The sequence below is a fragment of the Salmo trutta genome, unplaced genomic scaffold, assembly GCF_901001165.1.
Source record: "Salmo trutta unplaced genomic scaffold, fSalTru1.1, whole genome shotgun sequence".
NCBI classification, from domain to species: Eukaryota; Metazoa; Chordata; class Actinopteri; order Salmoniformes; family Salmonidae; genus Salmo; species Salmo trutta.
This window is the reverse complement of record NW_021823076.1, coordinates 1-22,340: the sequence shown is the minus strand read 5'-3', so window position 1 is coordinate 22,340 and position 22,340 is coordinate 1. Positions and strand designations below refer to the sequence as shown.

Here is a 22,340-nt window from a genome sequence, read left to right as displayed (position 1 = left end):
TCTCCTCTCCCTCTCGTCTCTCCTCCCTCTCGTCTCTCCTCCCTCTCGTCTCTCCTCTCCCTTCTCTCCTCTCCCTTCTCTCCTCCCTCTCGTCTCTCCTCTCCCTTCTCTCCTCCCTCTCGTCTCTCCTCTCTCTCCTCTTTCTCGGTCTCTCCTCTCCCTCTCGTCTCTCCTCCCTCTCGTCTCTCCTCCCTCTCGTCTCTCCTCCCTCTCGTCTCTCCTCCCTCTCGTCTCTCCTCTCTCTCCTCTCCCTTCTCTCCTCCCTCTCGTCTCTCCTCTCCCTTCTCTCCTCTCCCTTCTCTCCTCCCTCTCGTCTCTCCTCTCCCTTCTCTCCTCCCTCTCGTCTCTCCTCTCTCTCCTCTTTCTCGGTCTCTCCTCTCTTCTTCTCTCCACAGCTGAGATCGGGGACTTTGATGAGGTCCAGAGTTTTCAGCACCTTCTTCACAACAAGTACATACCAAACCAAGACACCCTGATGGACAGGATCACAGAGTACCACCGCAAGCATGTGTGAGTCACTCTACCTTTCTAACCCCTAACCCCTAACCCCTAACCCTCTAACCCTAACCCCTAACCCCTAACCCCTAACCCTAACCCTAACCCTCTAACCCTAACCCCTAACCCCTAACCCCTAACCCTAACCCCTAACCACCGCAAGCATGTGTGAGTCACCCTAACCCCACTCTACCTTTCTAACTCCTCACCCTCACCCTAACCCCACTCTACCTTTCTAACCCCTAACCCCTAACCCCTAACCCCACTCTACCTTTCTAACCCCTAACCCCTAACCCCACTCTACCTTTCTAACCCCTAACCCCTAACCCTAACCCCACTCTACCTTTCTAACCCCTAACCCTCACCCTAACCCCACTCTACCTTTCTAACCCCTAACCCCTAACCCCTAAACCCTAACCCCTAACCCCTAACCCTCACCCTAACCCCACTCTACCTTTCTAACCCCTAACCCCTACCCCTAACCCCTACCCCTAACCCTAACCCTAACCCCTAACCCCTAACCCTAACCCCTAACCCTCACCCTAACCCCTAACCCTAACCCCACTCTACCTTTCTAACCCCTAACCCCTAACCCCACTCTACCTTTCTAACCCCTAACCCCTAACCCCTAACCCCTAACCCTAACCCTAACCCCACTCTACCTTTCTAACCCCTAACCCCTAACCCCACTCTACCTTTCTAACCCCTAACCCCACTCTACCTTTCTAACCCCTAACCCCTAACCCCTAACCCTCACCCTAACCCCACTCTACCTTTCTAACCCCTAACCCCTAACCCCACTCTACCTTTCTAACCCCTAACCCCTAACCCCTAACCCCACTCTACCTTTCTAACCCCTAACCCCTAACCCTAACCCCTAACCCCTAACCCCTAACCCCTAACCCTCACCCTAACCCCACTCTACCTTTCTAACCCCTAACCCCTAACCCCACTCTACCTTTCTAACCCCTAACCCCTAACCCCTAACCCCTAACCCTAACCCCTAACCCCTAACCCCACTCTACCTTTCTCCGGACCCTCCTGTAAAGTTAGAGTTTGGGTCACATACAAAGTGTAGACTTCCCCGATCGCTGTCCGTGGCTCTGATATTGCGTCGTCTACGAGGTTACCTATCGATAGGCTGTCAGATGAAGTGGTGCTGCATCGTCTACGAGGTTACCTATCGATAGGCTGTCAGATGAAGTGGTGCTGCGTCGTCTACGAGGTTACCTATCGATAGGCTGTCAGATGAAGTGGTGCTGCGTCGTCTACGAGGTTACCTATTGATAGGCTGTCAGATGAAGTGGTGCTGCGTCGTATAAGCGGTTACCTATCGATAGGCTGTCAGATGAAGTGGTGCTGCGTCGTCTACGAGGTTACCTATCGATAGGCTGTCAGATGAAGTGGTGCTGCGTCGTCTACGAGGTTACCTATCGATAGGCTATCAGATGAAGTGGTGCTGCGTCGTCTACGAGGTTACCTATCGATAGGCTGTCAGATGAAGTGGTGCTGCATCGTCTACGAGGTTACCTATCGATAGGCTATCAGATGAAGTGGTGCTGCATCGTCTACGAGGTTACCTATCGATAGGCTGTCAGATGAAGTGGTGCTGCGTCGTCTACGAGGTTACCTATCGAGAGGCTGTCAGATGAAGTGGTGCTGCGTCGTCTACGAGGTTACCTATTGATAGGCTGTCAGATGAAGTGGTGCTGCGTCGTCTACGAGGTTACCTATCGATAGGCTGTCAGATGAAGTGGTGCTGCGTCGTCTACGAGGTTACCTATCGATAGCCTGTCAGATGAAGTGGTGCTGTGTGTTTTGGCTTTAAATGAAGACGTGTTTATTTAGATCGGGTTGTCATGTTGCTCCTCGTGTTTCGCGGAGCTGCAGGCCTCTACGGCGTCACGATGCTGCTATTTATAATGTCGACTGGTGGAAATCATGTTTTTACTTGTTCCGTAATTAAAGTGGGAAATTCAAACATTGCAGATTTGTAAAATGTATGTTTGATGCAACCGCATAGTAATCAGTAACCAATAATGTTTTGGGGGGAAAATTCAGCGCCTTCGGAAAATATTCAGACCCCTTTGACTTTCTTCCACATTTTGTTACGTTACAGCCTTATTCTAAAATTGATTCAATATTATAATTTTTCTCAGATATCTATACCCAATACCCCCGTAATGACATCACAATACCCCCGTAATGACATCACAATACCCCCGTAATGACATCACAATACCCCCATAATGACATCACAATACCCCCGTAATGACATCACAATACCCCCATAATGACATCACAATACCCCCGTAATGACATCACAATACCCCCGTAATGACATCACAATACCCCCGTAATGACATCACAATACCCCCGTAATGACATCACAATACCCCCATAATGACATCACAATACCCCATAATGACATCACAATACCCCCATAATGACATCACAATACCCCCATAATGACATCACAATACCCCCATAATGACAAAGCAAAAACAGGTTTTTAGAAATGTTTGCAAGGACTGTGTCGAGGTTCAGATCTGGGGAAAGGTCCCCAAGAACACAGTGGCCTCCATCATTCTGAAATTGAAGAAGTTTGGAACCACCAAGACTCTTCCTAGAGCTGGCCGCCCGGCCAAACTGACCAATCGGGGTAAAGGGGCCTTGGTCAGGGAGGTGACTAAAAACCCCGATGGTCACTCTAACAGAGCTCCAGAGTTCCTCTGTGGAGAATGGTAGAACCTTCCAGAAGGACAACCATCTCTGCAACACTCCACCAATCAGGCCTTTATGGTAGACCAGACAGAAGCCTCTCCTCAGTAAAAAGGTACATGACAGATTAAATCAGAAAGATGAGAAGTTAGATGGTGATTTAGCTGCTGTAGAAGAAGCTTGATGTACATCAGTAGCCAGGCCCAGTGTTATGTCTACAGTGTTGTTGTTAATCTGACAGGCTTGGCAATGCCTCTGTCACCGCGCCCACATAGATGGTTAGAGATGGTTATCCATAAAGCTCCTCTTGCCGCTGCCCTGCCTTCCAGCCTTCCCTGTAAAAACTATTGTGGGACTGATGGATCGAGACTGTCCCTGTCCTTCCTTTTTTCCCAGAATTCCATCTGAGATGACTCATACCATTCCTTGGGTGTGTGCCAGGACCACTTCCTCCGTCTCATCCCTCCCTCCCTCTGCTCTCTCTCCCAGCCTCTCCTCCCAGAGATGGGCACCAGTCCTAGGCTTTAGTCTTCCCTGAGTGTAGACGTCCCTAACTACAGATCTAGGACCAGATGACCCCAGTCCCTAGTCTTCCCTGAGTGTAGACGTCCCTAACCACAGATCTAGGATCAGATGACCCCTCTCCACCCCCCTAACCAACCACGGCCCCTCTCCACCCCCAAACCAACCCCGGCCCTCAGGAGACCAGCCAGCCCCTCTCCACCCCCCTAACCAAACCCGGCCCCTCAGGAGACCAGCCAGCCCAGATCAGAACAGGAAGGATGGAAGAGCCTAATTCAGGCTCACATACAGGAAACAGGAAACTATTTCCACTCAGCAGATTTAGTAACTCAAAGTCTCTCGTGTTGGTGGGGAGGCGGAGAGCAATATGTTAGTTCTCTCCACCCCCCAAACCAACCCCCTCTATCCCCTCCACCCTCTGTCTGTCCTACTACCTCTCCAGGGAGGCGGAGAGCAATATGTTAGTCCAACATTTTGGTTAAGTAGCATTATGTTCATGGATTACATTATTTTAATATACATGGATTCTATTAGTTTAATGGATTCTATTAGTTTAATGGATTCTATTAGTGTAATGGATTCTATTAGTTTCATGGATTCTATTAGTGTAATGGATTCTATTAGTGTAATGGATTCTATTAGATTCATGGATTCTATTAGTTTAATGGATTCTATTAGTGTAATGGATTATATTAGTTTCATGGATTCTATTATTTTCATGGATTCTATTAGTGTAATGGATTCTATTAGTGTAATGGATTCTATTAGTGTCATATACATGGATTCTATTAGTGTAATGGATTCTATTAGTTTAATGGATTCTATTAGTTTCATGGATTCTATTAGTTTCATGGATTCTATTAGTGTAATGGATTCTATTAGTTTAATGGATTCTATTAGTGTAATGGATTCTATTAGTTTAATGGATTCTATTAGTTTAATGGATTCTATTAGTTTAATGGATTCTATTGGTTTAATATACATGGATTCTATTAGTTTAATGGATTCTATTAGTTTAATGGATTCTATTAGTTTAATGGATTCTATTAGTTTCATGGATTCTATTAGTTTAATATACATGGATTCTATTAGTGTAATGGATTCTATTAGTTTCATGGATTCTATTAGTTTCATGGATTCTATTAGTTTCATGGATTCTATTAGTTTAATATACATGGATTCTATTAGTTTAATGGATTATATTAGTTTAATATACATGGATTCTATTAGTTTAATGGATTCTATTAGTTTAATATACATGGATTCTATTAGTTTAATGGATTCTATTAGTTTAATGGATTCTATTAGTTTAATGGATTCTATTAGTGTAATGGATTCTATTAGTTTAATGGATTCTATTAGTGTAATGGATTCTATTAGTGTAATGGATTCTATTAGTTTAATGGATTCTATTAGTTTAATGGATTCTATTAGTTTAATGGATTCTATTAGTTTAATATACATGGATTCTATTAGTTTAATATACATGGATTCTATTAGTTTCATGGATTCTATTAGTTTCATGGATTCTATTAGTTTCATGGATTCTATTAGTTTCATGGATTCTATTAGTTTCATGGATTCTATTAGTTTCATGGATTCTATTAGTTTCATGGATTCTATTCGTTTCATGGATTCTATTAGTTTCATGGATTCTATTAGTTTCATGGATTCTATTAGTTTAATATACATGGATTCTATTAGTTTCATGGATTCTATTAGTTTAATATACATGGATTCTATTAGTTTCATGGATTCTATTAGTTTAATGGATTCTATTAGTTTCATGGATTCTATTAGTTTAATGGATTCTATTAGTTTAATATACATGGATTCTATTAGTGTAATGGATTCTATTAGTTTCATGGATTCTATTAATTTCATGGATTCTATTAGTTTAATGGATTCTATTAGTGTCATGGATTCTATTAGTGTCATGGATTCTATTAGTGTCATGGATTCTATTAGTTTCATGGATTCTATTAGTTTCATGGATTCTATTAGTTTAATGGATTCTATTAGTTTAATATACATGGATTCTATTAGTGTAATGGATTCTATTAGTTTAACGGATTCTATTAGTTTAATGGATTCTATTAGTTTAATGGATTCTGTTAGTGTAATGGATTCTATTAGTGTAATGGATTCTATTAGTGTAATGGATTCTATGAGTGTAATGGATTCTATGAGTGTAATGGATTCTATTAGTGTAATGGATTCTATTAGTGTAATGGATTCTATTAGTGTAATGGATTCTATTAGTGTAATGGATTCTATTAGTTTCATGGATTCTATTAGTGTCATGGATTCTATTAGTGTCATGGATTCTATTAGTTTCATGGATTCTATTAGTTTCATGGATTCTATTAGTGTAATGGATTCTATTAGTGTAATGGATTCTATTAGTGTAATGGATTCTATTAGTGTAATATACATGGATTCTATTAGTTTAATGGATTCTATTAGTTTAATGGATTCTATTAGTTTCATGGATTCTATTAGTTTCATGGATTCTATTAGTTTAATATACATGGATTCTATTAGTTTAATATACATGGATTCTATTAGTTTAATGGATTCTATTAGTGTCATGGATTCTATTAGTTTCATGGATTCTATTAGTTTCATATACATGGATTCTATTAGTTTAATGGATTCTATTAGTTTCATATACATGGATTCTATTAGTTTAATGGATTCTATTATTTTAATGGATTCTATTAGTGTAATGGATTCTATTAGTTTAATATACATGGATTCTATTAGTTTCATGGATTCTATTAGTTTAATATACATGGATTCTATTAGTTTAGTGGATTCTATTAGTTTAATATACATGGATTCTATTAGTTTAATGGATTATATTAGTTTAATATACATGGATTCTATTAGTTTAATGGATTCTATTAGTTTAATGGATTCTATTAGTTTAATGGATTCTATTAGTTTAGTGGGTTCTATTAGTTTAATATACATGGATTCTATTAGTTTAATGGATTCTATTAGTTTCATGGATTCTATTAGTTTAATATACATGGATTCTATTAGTGTAATGGATTCTATTAGGGTAATGGATTCTATTAGTTTAATATACATGGATTCTATTAGTTTCATGGATTCTATTAGTTTCATGGATTCTATTAGTGTAATGGATTCTATTAGTTTAATGGATTCTATTAGTGTAATAGATTCTATTAGTTTAATGGATTCTATTAGTTTAATGGATTCTATTAGTTTAATATACATGGATTCTATTAGTTTAATGGATTCTATTAGTTTCATGGATTCTATTAGTGTTGTGGATTCTATTAGTGTCATGGATTCTATTAGTTTCATGGATTCTATTAGTTTAATATACATGGATTCTATTAATTTCATGGATTCTATTAGTTTAATATACATGGATTCTATTAGTTTAATGGATTCTATTAGTTTAATATACATGGATTCTATTAGTTTAATGGATTCTATTAGTTTCATGGATTCTATTAGTGTAATGGATTCTATTAGTTTAATGGATTCTATTAGTTTCATGGATTCTATTAGTTTAGTGGATTCTATTAGTTTAATATACATGGATTCTATTAGTGTAATGGATTCTATTAGTTTCATGGATTCTATTAGTTTCATGGATTCTATTAGTTTAATGGATTCTATTAGTTTAGTGGATTCTATTAGTTTCATGGATTCTATTAGTTTCATGGATTCTATTAGTTTCATGAATTCTATTAGTGTAATGGATTCTATTAGTGTAATGGATTCTATTAGTTTAATGGATTCTATTAGTTTAATATACATGGATTCTATTAGTTTCATGGATTCTATTAGTGTAATGGATTCTATTAGTTTAGTGGATTCTATTAGTTTAGTGGATTCTATTAGTTTCATGGATTCTATTAGTTTCATGGATTCTATTAGTTTCATGGATTCTATTAGTTTAATGGATTCTATTAGTTTAATATACATGGATTCTATTAATTTCATGGATTCTATAAGTTTAATATACATGGATTCTATTAGTTTCATGGATTCTATTAGTTTCATGGATTCTATTAGTTTCATGGATTCTATTAGTTTCATGGATTCTATTAGTTTCATGGATTCTATTAGTTTCATGAATTCTTTTAGTGTAATGAATTCTATTAGTGTAATGGATTCTATTAGTTTAGTGGATTCTATTAGTTTCATGGATTCTATTAGTTTCATGGATTCTATTAGTTTCATGGATTCTATTAGTTTCATGGATTCTATTAGTTTAATGGATTCTATTAGTTTAATATACATGGATTCTATTAATTTCATGGATTCTATAAGTTTAATATACATGGATTCTATTAGTTTCATGGATTCTATTAGTTTCATGGATTCTATTAGTTTCATGGATTCTATTAGTTTCATGGATTCTATTAGTTTCATGGATTCTATTAGTTTCATGAATTCTTTTAGTGTAATGAATTCTATTAGTGTAATGGATTCTATTAGTGTAATGGATTCTATTAGTTTCATGGATTCTATTAGTGTAATGGATTCTATTAGTGTAATGGATTCTATTAGTGTAATGGATTCTATTAGTGTAATGGATTCTATTAGTTTAATGGATTCTATTAGTTTCATGGATTCTATTAGTTTCATGGATTCTATTAGTTTCATGGATTCTATTAGTTTAATGGATTCTATTAGTTTCATATACATCGATTCTATTAGTTTCATGGATTCTATTAGTTTCATGGATTCTATTAGTTTCATGGATTCTATTAGTTTCATATACATGGATTCTATTAGTTTAATATACATGGATTCTATTAGTGTAATGGATTCTATTAGGGTAATGGATTCTATTAGTTTAATATACATGGATTCTATTAGTTTCATGGATTCTATTAGTTTCATGGATTCTATTAGTGTAATGGATTCTATTAGTTTAATGGATTCTATTAGTGTAATAGATTCTATTAGTTTAATGGATTCTATTAGTTTAATGGATTCTATTAGTTTAATATACATGGATTCTATTAGTTTAATGGATTCTATTAGTTTCATGGATTCTATTAGTGTTGTGGATTCTATTAGTGTCATGGATTCTATTAGTTTCATGGATTCTATTAGTTTAATATACATGGATTCTATTAATTTCATGGATTCTATTAGTTTAATATACATGGATTCTATTAGTTTAATGGATTCTATTAGTTTAATATACATGGATTCTATTAGTTTAATGGATTCTATTAGTTTCATGGATTCTATTAGTGTAATGGATTCTATTAGTTTAATGGATTCTATTAGTTTCATGGATTCTATTAGTTTAGTGGATTCTATTAGTTTAATATACATGGATTCTATTAGTGTAATGGATTCTATTAGTTTCATGGATTCTATTAGTTTCATGGATTCTATTAGTTTAATGGATTCTATTAGTTTAGTGGATTCTATTAGTTTCATGGATTCTATTAGTTTCATGGATTCTATTAGTTTCATGGATTCTATTAGTTTCATGAATTCTATTAGTGTAATGGATTCTATTAGTGTAATGGATTCTATTAGTTTAATGGATTCTATTAGTTTAATATACATGGATTCTATTAGTTTCATGGATTCTATTAGTGTAATGGATTCTATTAGTTTAGTGGATTCTATTAGTTTCATGGATTCTATTAGTTTCATGGATTCTATTAGTTTCATGGATTCTATTAGTTTCATGGATTCTATTAGTTTAATGGATTCTATTAGTTTAATATACATGGATTCTATTAGTTTCATGGATTCTATAAGTTTAATATACATGGATTCTATTAGTTTCATGGATTCTATTAGTTTCATGGATTCTATTAGTTTCATGGATTCTATTAGTTTAATGGATTCTATTAGTTTCATGGATTCTATTAGTTTCATGAATTCTTTTAGTGTAATGAATTCTATTAGTGTAATGGATTCTATTAGTGTAATGGATTCTATTAGTTTCATGGATTCTATTAGTGTAATGGATTCTATTAGTGTAATGGATTCTATTAGTGTAATGGATTCTATTAGTGTAATGGATTCTATTAGTTTAATGGATTCTATTAGTTTCATGGATTCTATTAGTTTCATGGATTCTATTAGTTTCATGGATTCTATTAGTTTAATGGATTCTATTAGTTTCATATACATCGATTCTATTAGTTTCATGGATTCTATTAGTTTCATGGATTCTATTAGTTTCATGGATTCTATTAGTTTCATATACATGGATTCTATTAGTTTCATATACATGGATTCTATTAGTTTCATGAATTCTATTAGTGTAATGGATTCTATTAGTGTAATGGATTCTATTAGTGTAATGGATTCTATTAGTGTAATGGATTCTATTAGTTTAATGGATTCTATTAGTTTCATGGATTCTATTAGTTTAATGGATTCTATTAGTTTCATGGATTCTATTAGTTTCATGGATTCTATTAGTTTCATATACATGGATTCTATTAGTTTCATGGATTCTATTAGTTTCATGGATTCTATTAGTTTCATGGATTCTATTAGTTTCATATACATGGATTCTATTAGTTTCATGGATTCTATTAGTGTCATGGATTCTATTAGTTTCATGGATTCTATTAGTTTAATATACATGGATTCTATTAGTGTAATGGATTCTATTAGTTTCATGGATTCTATTAGTTTCATGGATTCTATTAGTTTCATGGATTCTATTAGTTTAGTGGATTCTATTAGTTTCATGGATTCTATTAGTTTCATGGATTCTATTAGTTTCATGGATTCTATTAGTTTCATGGATTCTATTAGTTTAGTGGATTCTATTAGTTTCATGGATTCTATTAGTTTAGTGGATTCTATTAGTTTAGTGGATTCTATTAGTTTCATGGATTCTATTAGTTTCATGGATTCTATTAGTTTCATGGATTCTATTGGTTTCATGGATTCTATTAGTTTAATGGATTATATTAGTTTAATGGATTCTATTAGTTTAGTGGATTCTATTAGTTTAGTGGATTCTATTGGTTTAATGGATTCTATTAGTTTAATTGTTTCTATTAGTTATTAGTTTTATACAGTGATCAGATTTACACCACCAAGCTGTCTTTTTAAGGCTGTGTGTCGCGCCGATTTAGTCAACATTTTTATGACAAATGTACAGATGAAAATTGTCCAAGGTGATGTTAAAATGCGTAAGCATCTGTCCTGTTCCCCTCAGAGGCCAGACGCCAGCCGAGTCAGACCAGCAGCTGTTGGAGATCTCCCGGCGCTTGGAGATGTACGGAGTCAGACTCCATCCTGCTAAGGACCGAGAGGGGACCAAGCTCAGTCTGGCTGTGTCTCATGTTGGACTGCTGCTGTTTCAGGTACTGCTGGGTTATATGGGCAACAGATATTTACCCACTAGGATCATGGGAGTTCATTTCTGATCTTTTACCTTTTTTCTTTTAAGGTATTTTCTTAAAACTGCATTGTTGGTTAAGGGCTGGTCAGTCTGCATTTCACTGTGAGGGCTACACCTGTTGTTTAAGGGCTGGTCAGTCTGCATTTCACTGTGAGGTCTACACCTGTTGGTTAAGGGCTGGTCAGTGCATTTCACTGTGAGGTCTACACCTGTTGGTTAAGGGCTGGTCAGTCTGCATTTCACTGTGAGGTCTACACCTGTTGTTTAAGGGCTGGTCTGTCTGCATTTCACAGTGAGGTCTACACCTGCTGGTTAAGGGCTGGTCAGTCTGCATTTCACTGTGAGGTCTACACCTGTTGGTTAAGGGCTGGTCAGTCTGCATTTCACTGTGAGGTCTACACCTGTTGGTTAAGGGCTGGTCAGTCTGCATTTCACTGTGAGGTCTACACCTGCTGGTTAAGGACTGGTCAGTCTGCATTTCACTGTGAGGTCTACACCTGCTGGTTAAGGACTGGTCAGTCTGCATTTCACTGTGAAGAAACTTTCAAAGTTCTTGAAATATTCCGTATTGACTGACTTTCATGTCCTAAAGTAATGATGGACTTTCGTTTCTCTGTGCTTATTTGAGCTGTTCTTTACATAATATTGACTTAGTCCTATTTGGTAAAAGACCATCTTCTGTATACCACCCCTACCTTGTCACACTGATTGGATCAAATGCATTAAGAAGGAAAGAAATTGCACTAATTAACTTTTAACAAGGCACACCTGTTAATTGAAATGTATTCCAGGTGACTACCTCATGAAGCTGGTTGAGAGAATGCCAAGAGAGTGCCAAGCTGTCATCAAGGCAAAGGGTGGCTACTTTGAAGAATCTATAATATAAAATATATTTTGATTTATTTAACACTTTTTTTTGGTTACTACTGTTGGGTTCTGAGAATATGAAATATACTTATTCATGTCACTGAGGGAGAGAGGGTAATGTATAACGTTTACATTATGTCAGGATGTGTTATTGTTAGCCGTCAGGGATCCTCTGGGAGGAGAAGAGACACGGTCTGGTACCAGGCACCATGACAGCCGTGAGTTGGAGAGGAGTGAGCACATTGGGGTTAGAGGTCCGGTCAGATGAAGTGAGGAAGAACAGATCTCACTAAGGTTCTGCCTAGCAACAGAGACGCATTGGCTGTTCAGATGTGTAGGAGGAGACTCGTCCTAGGATGAAGGGTTAAATATCAGAGCTTGTGTGAAAAATGTATTTGTCTGATGCAGCGGTATTGACCCTCTGGGAAGAATTAAAGTTGGTTAAGCTTTCATAACGTCCGCTGAGTTTTATACTCTGAGAATTAGAACCTAACAACACTACATGATTCCATATGGGATATTTCATCGTTTTGATTATTCTACAATGTAGAAAATAGTAAAAATAAAGAAAAACCCTTGAATGTGTGTGTGTGTGTGTGTGTGTGTGTGTGTGTGTGTGTGTGTGTGTGTGTGTGGAAAGGAGGTTAAACATGTAAATAAATAGTAGTTGTTGTCCAACCAACTGAAACTACTCTCTCCTATAGGGGGGGGGAGACACTAGGATCAATGCTTTTAACTGGTCTAAACTCTCTCCTATAGGGGGGAGACACTAGGATCAATGCTTTTAACTGGTCTAAACTCTCTCCTATAGGGGGGAGACACTAGGATCAATGCTTTTAACTGGTCTAAACTCTCTCCTATAGGGGGGAGACACTAGGATCAATGCTTTTAACTGGTCTAAACTCTCTCCTATAGGGGAGACACTAGGATCAATGCTTTTAACTGGTCTAAACTCTCTCCTATAGGGGGAGACACTAGGATCAATGCTTTTAACTGGTCTAAACTCTCTCCTATAGGGGGGGACACTAGGATCAATGCTTTTAACTGGTCTAAACTCTCTCCTATAGGGGGAGACACTAGGATCAATGCTTTTAACTGGTCTAAACTCTCTCCTATAGGGGGGGACACTAGGATCAATGCTTTTAACTGGTCTAAACTCTCTCCTATAGGGGGGGGGACACTAGGATCAATGCTTTTAACTGGTCTAAACTCTCTCCTATAGGGGGACACTAGGATCAATGCTTTTAACTGGTCTAAACTCCTATAGGGGGGGAGACACTAGGATCAATGCTTTTAACTGGTCTAAACTCTCTCCTATAGGGGGGGGGACACTAGGATCAATGTTTTTAATTGGTCTAAACTCTCTCCTATAGGGGGGAGACACTAGGATCAATGCTTTTAACTGGTCTAAACTCTCTCCTATAGGGGGGGACACTAGGATCAATGCTTTTAACTGGTTTAAACTCTCTCCTATGGGGGGGGGGGGGCACTAGGATCAATGCTTTTAACTGGTCTAAACTCTCTCCTATAGGGAGACACTAGGATCAATGCTTTTAACTGGTCTAAACTCTCTCCTATAGGGAGACACTAGGATCAATGCTTTTAACTGGTCTAAACTCTCTCCTATAGGGGGGAGACACTAGGATCAATGCTTTTAACTGGTCTAAACTCTCTCCTATAGGGGGGGGGGCACTAGGATCAATGCTTTTAACTGGTCTAAACTCTCTCCTATAGGGGGGGGGGGCACTAGGATCAATGCTTTTAACTGGTCTAAACTCTCTCCTATAGGGGGGAGACACTAGGATCAATGCTTTTAACTGGTCTAAACTCTCTCCTATAGGGGGAGCCACTAGGATCAATGCTTTTAACTGGTCTAAACTCTCTCCTATAGGGGGGGACACTAGGATCAATGCTTTTAACTGGTCTAAACTCTCTCCTATAGGGGGGGACACTAGGATCAATGCTTTTAACTGGTCTAAACTCTCTCCTATAGGGAGACACTAGGATCAATGCTTTTAACTGGTCTAAACTCTCTCCTATAGGGGGACAATAGGATCAATACTTTTAACTGGTCTAAAGTCCGCAAGCTCAGCTTCAAGAGGAAGCGTTTCCTCATCAAACTCAGACCAGACCTCAATGTAAGTCCTCATACCACGCCTTGGCAGAATACTACATTCCGATTGGTTGAGAGGGTGTCGATTTTTTTATTTTTTTATTTATATTTTCTCAGTTAAATTCACAGCGATATTCACCGGTTATTATGTAGTTCGAACACAGTGTTTTATATTAAGTGGTATAGATGATAACAGCCCATGTATTCTTCCTGTTCTAACCAATGCTAAGCTATGTGTTGACAGTGTCTGTGTGTCTCTGCCCTGCAGCAGAGTGGATACCAGGACACTCTGGAGTTTACGATGGCCAGTCGAGACTGCTGTAAGATCTTCTGGAAAATATGTGTGGAGTATCACGCCTTCTTCAGACTGTTTGAGGAACCTAAACCCAAACCCAAAGCTGTTCTCTTCACCAGAGGGTCCTCCTTCAGGTTTAGGTAGGCTGGCTGCAGCTCTTCACCAGAGGGTCCTCCTTCAGGTTTAGGTAGGCTGGCTAGCTGGGTGGGTGGAGCTTGTAGAGGTTTAGGGAGGCTGGGTGGGTGGAGCTTGTAGAGGTTTAGGGAGGCTGGGTGGGTGGAGCTTGTAGAGGTTTAGGGAGGCTGGGTGGGTGGAGCTTGTAGAGGTTTAGGGAGGCTGGCTGGGTGGGTGGAGCTTGTAGAGGTTTAGGGAGGCTGGCTGGGTGGGTGGAGCTTGTAGAGGTTTAGGGAGGCTGGCTGGGTGGGTGGAGCTTGTAGAGGTTTAGGGAGGCTGGCTGGGTGGGTGGAGCTTGTAGAGGTTTAGGGAGACTGGCTGGGTGGGTGGAGCTTGTAGAGGTTTAGGGAGGCTGGCTGGGTGGGTGGAGCTTGTAGAGGTTTAGGGAGGCTGGCTGGGTGGGTGGAGCTTGTAGAGTTAAATGCATATTAACCAGCAACAACAACACAGATTGATACTGGACTCAACAATGTAACCTTTCCTATTGTATATAATAATAATAATTTAGTAATGTAACCTTTCCTATTGTTTCAGGGCCTTTCACTTACAGTCCTTTAAACAGGGACTGTTCTGCATCAACAAGACCTCTGTGTTTCACTGCCAGTCCTTAACAGGGACTGTTCTGCTTCAGCAGACCTCGTGTTTCAACTGCCAGTCCTTTATTAACAGGGACTGTTCTGCTATTAGACCTCTGTGTTTATTAACAGGGACTGTTTTGCTATTAGACCTCTGTGTTTCACTGCCAGTCCTTTAAAACAGGGACTGTTCTGCTATTAGACCTCTGTGTTCCACTGCCAGTCCTTTAACAGGGACTGTCCTCCTTCAACGTTCTCTACCATGTCCTGTCTCTTTATATCTGCAGCGGTCGGACACAGAAGCAGGTTTCTGATTACGTCAAGGACTCAGAGTTCCAAAAGGTCCCGTTTGAAAGGTGAGTCTTCACACTGTCTGGACGTCAGCCTCTCTTCCCCCCTGAGGCTTGTTTTTTGTGTCTCGACGTTCCCATGTCAATGTCCCTTTTACCTCGCCAGTTGATAGACCGAGCCTCACCTGTCTCCTCTGCCCGTCAGGAAACACAGTAAGAAGGTGTCCGGCAGCAGCCAGACGCCCCAGGATAGAAAGACATCCACAGTACCACCAGAGGTCAAGTATATCACGGTGACCTTTCTCTCTTTGATTCCTAGGAGAAGGAATAGAGTCAATGTGTTGTTTTGTTGTTTTAACAGAAGATATCACAGAATAACCCTTTTCTCTCTCTCTCCTTCCTCTCCAGACTGTCTCAGTGGACCAGACAGACGCTCCTCTCAGGTCGACCCTCCAGGCGCCGGGGGACGACCCCACGGTGACCGACGGCCACCAGGCTGGACCAGAGGGACCGGAGGACCCAGAGGGCCAGGCCCTACCCTCCTCCACCAGCCACCCAGAGCAGCAGATCTCAGGTCCAGTCTGGCATTTACATTTTAGTCATTTAGCAGACGCTCTTATCCAGAGCGACTGACAGTAGTGAATACATACATTTCATAAATTTCATTTCATGCATTTTTTTATTTTATTTATTTATTTATTTATTTTTTATTTTTATTTTTTGTATTGGCCCCCCGTGGGAATCGAACCCACAACCCTGGCGTTGCACCCACCATAGGAACAGGTATGGTAACTGTAACCAGGTCAGTTAGAGCAGCAGTTTGTGGGTAGGAACAGGTATGGTAACTCTAACCAGGTCAGTTAGAGCAGCAGTTTGTGGGTAGGAACAGGTTATGGTAACTCTAACCAGGTCAGTTAGAGCAGCAGTTTGTGGGTAGGAACAGGTATGGTAACTGTAACCAGGTCAGTTAGAGCAGGGGTTTGTGGGTAGGAACAGGTATGGTAACTCTAACCAGGTCATTTAGAGCAGCAGTTGTGGGTAGGAACAGGTATGGTAACTGTAACCAGGGTCAGTCAGAGCAGCAGTTTGTGGGTAGGAACAGGTATGGTAACTGTAACCAGGTCAGTTAGAGCAGCAGTTTGTGGGTAGGAACAGGTATGGTAACTGTAACCAGGTCAGTCAGAGCAGCAGTTTGTGGGTAGGAACAGGTATGGTAACTGTAACCAGGTCAGTCAGGCTGTTTCCTCTGTCTCTCTTTCTACTGTGTTCCACTGTTGTGTACTTTACATTCAACTGGGCCCTTTACAGTACTTTACATTCAACTGGGCCCTTTACATTACTTTACATTCAACTGGGCCCTTTACAGTACTTACATTCAACTGGGCCTGTACATGACTTTACATTCAACTGGGCCCTTTACTTACTTTCATTCAACTGGGCCCTTTACAGTACCTTACATTCAACTGGGGCCCTTTACATTACTTTACATTCAACTGGGCCCTTTACATTACTTTCCATTCAACTGGCCCTTTACAGTACTTTACATTCAACTGGGCCCTTTACAGTACTTACATTCAACTGGGCCTTACATTACTTTACATTCAACTGGGCCCTTTACAGTACCTTACATTAACTGGGCCTTATACAGTACTTTACATTCAACTGGGCCCTTTACAGTACTTTACATTCAACTGGCCCTTTACAGTACCTTACATTCAACTGGGCCCTTTTACATTACTTTACATTCAACTGGGCCCTTACAGTACCTTACATTCAACTGGGGCCTTATACAGTACTTTACATTCAACTGGGCCTTTACAGTACTTTACATTCAACTGGGCCCTTGACATTACTTACTTCATTCAACTGGGCCCTTTACAGTACTTTACATTCAACTGGGCCCTTTACAGTACTTTACATTCAACTGGGCCCTTTACAGTACTCTTACATTCAACTGGGCCCTTTACATTACTTTACATTCAACTGGGCCCTTTACAGTACCTTACATTCAACTGGGGCCTTATACAGTACTTTACATTCAACTGGGCCCTTTACAGTACTTTACATTCAACTGGGCCCTTTACCAGTACCTTACATTCAACTGGGCCCTTTACATTACTTTACATTCAACTGGGCCCTTTACAGTACCTTACATTCATACTGGGCCCTTTACATGACTTTACATTCAACTGGGCCCTTTAACATGACTTTACATTCACTGGGCCCTTTACAGTACTTTAACATTCAAATGGGCCCTTACAGGACTTACACTTCAAGCCTGGCCCCAGTTACATTCAACTGGGCCCTTACATTACTTCATTCACTGGGCCCTTTACAGGACTTTACAGTCAACTGGGCCCTTTACAGGACTTTACAATTCAACTGGGCCTTTACAGGCTTTACATGGGCCCTTTACAGGACTTACATTCAACTGGGCCCGTTTACAGGACTTACATTCAACTGGGGCCCTTTACAGACTTTACATTCAACTGGGGCCCTTTAGCATTAGCTTTACATTCAACTGGGCCCTTTACAGGACTTTACATTCACTGGGCCCTTAACAGTACTTTACATTCAACTGGGCCCTTTACATGACTTTACATTCAACTGGGCCCTTTACAGTACTTTACATTCAACTGGGCCCTTTACATTACTTTACATTCAACTGGGCCCTTTACGGACTTTACATTCACTGGGGCCCTTTACAGGACTTTACATTCAACTGGGCCCTTTACAGGACTTACATTCACTGGGCCCTTTACAGGACTTTACATTCAACTGGGGCCCTTTACAGGACTTTACATTGCAACTGGGCCCTTTACAGGACTTTACATTTCAACTGGGCCCTTTAAGGTACTTTTAGCATTCAACTGGGCCCTTTACATTACTTTACATTCACTGGGCCCATTTACAGTACTTACATTCAACTGGGCCTTATACAGTACTTTACATTCAACTGGGCCCTTTACAGTACTTTACATTCAACTGGGCCCTTTACAGTAAACCTTACATTCAACTGGGCCCTTTACATTACTTTACATTCAACTGGGGCCCTTTACAGTACCTTACATTCAACTGGGCCCTTTACATGACTTTACCATTCAACTGGGCCCTTTACAGGACTTTACATTCAACTGGGCCCTTTACAGTACTTTACATTCAACTGGCCCTTTACAGGACTTTACATTCAACTGGGCCCCTTTACAGTACTTTACATTCAACTGGGCCCTTTACATTACTTTACATTCACTGGGCCCTTTACAGGACTTTACATTCAACTGGGCCCGTTACAGGACTTTACATCAACTGGGCCCTTACAGGACTATTACATTCACTGGGCCCTTTACAGGACTTTACATTCAACTGGGCCCTTTACATTACTTTACATTCAACTGGGCCCTTTACAGTACTTTACATTCAACTGGGCCCTTTACAGGACTTTACATTCAACTGGGCCCTTTACAGTACTTTACATTCAACTGGGCCCTTTACATGACTTTACATTCAACTGGGCCCTTTACAGGACTTACATTCAACTGGGCCCTTTACATTACTTTACATTCAACTGGGCCCTTTACAGGACTTTACATTCAACTGGCCCTTACAGGACTTTACATTCAACTGGGCCCTTTACAGGACTTTACATTCAACTGGGCCCTTTACAGGACTTACATTCAACTGGGCCCTTTACAGGACTTTACATTCAACTGGGCCCTTTACAGGACTTTACATTCAACTGGGCCCTTTACAGGACTTTACATTCAACTGGGCCCTTTACATTGAACCTTTTCAACTTTCATTTCCTCTGAGATTGTTCTTTCCTCGAAGTGTGTTGCCATTCTGGCTGCATGATGATAATGTTTTGTCAAGACTGAAAAAGCCTCAGTTAGACGTAATGGCAGTACCTGTTCCTCTCCTCTCCTCTCCTCTCCTCTCCTCTCCTCTCCTCTCTTCCAGGTGTGATCTCAGGCAGCTCTGACTCGTTCCTGTCCTCTCCTCTCTTCCAGGTGTGATCTCAGGCATCTCTGACTGCTTCCTGTCCCCTCCTCTCTTCCAGGTGTGATCTCAGGCTGCTCTGACTGCTTCCTGTCCTCTCCTCTCTTCCAGGTGTGATCTCAGGCAGCTCTGACTGCTTCCTGTCCCCTCCTCTCTTCCAGGTGTCTCAGGCAGCTCTGACTCGTTCCTGTCCTCTCCTCTCTTCCAGGTGTGATCTCAGGCTGCTCTGACTGCTTCCTGTCCCCTCCTCTCTTCCGGGTGTGATCTCAGGCTGCTCTGAATGCTTCCTGTCCCCCTCTCTTCCGGGTGTGATCTCAGGCAGCTCTGACTGCTTCCTGTCCCCTCCTCTCTTCCGGGTGTGATCTCAGGCAGCTCTGACTGCTTCCTGTCCCCTCCTCTCTTCCAGGTGTGATCTCAGGCAGCTCTGACTGCTTCCTGTCCCCTCCTCTCTTCCGGGTGTGATCTCAGGCAGCTCTGACTGCTTCCTGTCCCCTCCTCTCTTCCGGGTGTGATCTCAGGCAGCTCTGACTGCTTCCTGTCCCCTCCTCTCTTCCGGGTGTGATCTCAGGCAGCTCTGACTGCTTCCTGTCCCCTCCTCTCTTCCAGGTGTGATCTCAGGCAGCTCTGACTGCTTCCTGTCCCCTCCTCTCTTCCAGGTGTGATCTCAGGCTGCTCTGACTGCTTCTCCTGTCCCCTCCTCTCTTCCAGGTGTGATCTCAGGCAGCTCTGACTGCTTCCTGTCCCCTCCTCTCTTCCAGGTGTGATCTCAGGCAGCTCTGACTGCTTCCTGTCCCCTCCTCTCTTCCAGGTGTGATCTCAGGCAGCTCTGACTGCTTCCTGTCCCCTCCTCTCTTCCAGGTGTGATCTCAGGCAGCTCTGACTGCTTCCTGTCCCCTCCTCTCTTCCAGGTGTGATCTCAGGCAGCTCTGACTGCTTCCTGTCCCCTCCTCTCTTCCAGGTGTGATCTCAGGCAGCTCTGACTGCTTCCTGTCCCCTCCTCTCTTCCGGGTGTGATCTCAGGCAGCTCTGACTGCTTCCTGTCCCCTCCTCTCTTCCAGGTGTGATCTCAGGCTGCTCTGACTGCTTCCTGTCCCCTCCTCTCTTCCAGGTGTGATCTCAGGCAGCTCTGACTGCTTCCTGTCCTCTCCTCTCTTCCAGGTGTGATCTCAGGCAGCTCTGACTGCTTCCTGTCCCCTCCTCTCTTCCAGGTGATCTCAGGCTGCTCTGACTCGTTCCTGTCCCCTCCTCTCTTCCAGGTGTGATCTCAGGCTGCTCTGACTGCTTCCTGTCCCCTCCTCTCTTCCAGGTGTGATCTCAGGCAGCTCTGACTGCTTCCTGTCCCCTCCTCTCTTCCAGGTGTGATCTCAGGCAGCTCTGACTGCTTCCTGTCCCCTCCTCTCTTCCAGGTGTGATCTCAGGCAGTTCTGACTGCTTCCTGTCCCCTCCTCTCTTCCAGGTGTGATCTCAGGCTGCTCTGACTGCTTCCTGTCCCCTCCTCTCTTCCAGGTGTGATCTCAGGCTGCTCTGACTGCTTCCTGTCCCCTCCTCTCTTCCAGGTGTGATCTCAGGCAGCTCTGACTGCTTCCTGTCCCCTCCTCTCTTCCAGGTGTGATCTCAGGCAGCTCTGACTGCTTCCTGTCCCCTCCTCTCTTCCAGGTGTGATCTCAGGCAGCTCTGACTGCTTCCTGTCCCCTCCTCTCTTCCAGGTGTGATCTCAGGCTGCTCTGACTGCTTCCTGTCCCCTCCTCTCTTCCAGGTGTGATCTCAGGCAGCTCTGACTGCTTCCTGTCCCCTCCTCTCTTCCAGGTGTGATCTCAGGCAGCTCTGACTGCTTCCTGTCCCCTCCTCTCTTCCAGGTGTGATCTCAGGCTGCTCTGACTGCTTCCTGTCCCCTCCTCTCTTCCAGGTGTGATCTCAGGCAGCTCTGACTGCTTCCTGTCCTCTCCTCTCTTCCAGGTGTGATCTCAGGCATCTCTGATCTCTCGGACTCCGCCTTGGCCAACCCTTCAGTGGTGCTGAACGGGCAGAAAGCCTTTCCCCTCGGCCCGGGTCAGAGACCCAACATGCACCAGCCCTCGCCCTTCAACGCCCATTCCTCCCCCCTCTCATCCCCCCTGTTCACCGACGCTGGCTACGTCCGCACGGATGACGAGGACGAGGTTCGGAGGAAGGTTTGTCTTTCAGGAGGAGAGGGAGAGAGGAGAAGGAGAGATTGGAGGAAGGGGAAGGACATGTCCCCAGCGATCCAGCCCAGAGGACAGTCCTGTTCTACTCTGTTAGAGCTGTGTTATCCCTCTTTACCAGGCTAGTGAGAGTCTGGTAGGAACTGTGTTATCCTCCCTCTTTACCAGGCTAGTGAGAGTCTAAGGAACTGTGTTATCCTCTCTCTTTACCAGGCTAGTGAGAGTCTGTAAGGAACTGTGTTATCCTCCCTCTTTACCAGGCTAGTGAGAGTCTGTAAGGAACTGTGTTATCCTCTCTCTTTACCAGGCTAGTGAGAGTCTGTAAGGAACTGTGTTATCCTCCCTCTTTACCAGGCTAGTGAGAGTCTGGTAGGAACTGTGTTATCCTCCCTCTTTACCAGGCTAGTGAGAGTCTAAGGAACTGTGTTATCCTCTCTCTTTACCAGGCTAGTGAGAGTCTGTAAGGAACTGTGTTATCCTCCCTCTTTACCAGGCTAGTGAGAGTCTGGTAGGAACTGTGTTATCGTCCCTCTTTACCAGACTAGTGAGAGTCTGTAAGGAACTGTGTTATCCTCCCTCTTTACCAGGCTAGTGAGAGTCTGGTAGGAACTGTGGTATCCCTCTATATCTACTGTATACTACATAGTCGTATTAGACTATAGCCTACCAATATCTACTGTATACTACTAGTCTATAGACTATAGCCTACCAATACCTACTGTATACTA

General features: G+C 41.6%; 1 protein-coding gene across 1 annotated transcript in view; it reads left to right on the top strand.

Moving 5' to 3' along the window:
• LOC115188796 (FERM, ARHGEF and pleckstrin domain-containing protein 1) overlaps positions 1–21,600 on the top strand; it is a gene marked incomplete at its 3' end in the record, with an annotated part of 41,896 nt that extends 20,296 nt beyond the window's left edge. The window contains 8 exon segments of the mRNA XM_029747647.1: positions 396–510; positions 10,934–11,081; positions 14,029–14,124; positions 14,368–14,534; positions 15,431–15,499; positions 15,639–15,726; positions 15,842–16,007; positions 21,386–21,600. Coding sequence (XP_029603507.1) covers positions 396–510; positions 10,934–11,081; positions 14,029–14,124; positions 14,368–14,534; positions 15,431–15,499; positions 15,639–15,726; positions 15,842–16,007; positions 21,386–21,600 — 1,064 coding nt within the window.
• Positions 21,601–22,340: the final 740 nt, after the last annotated feature.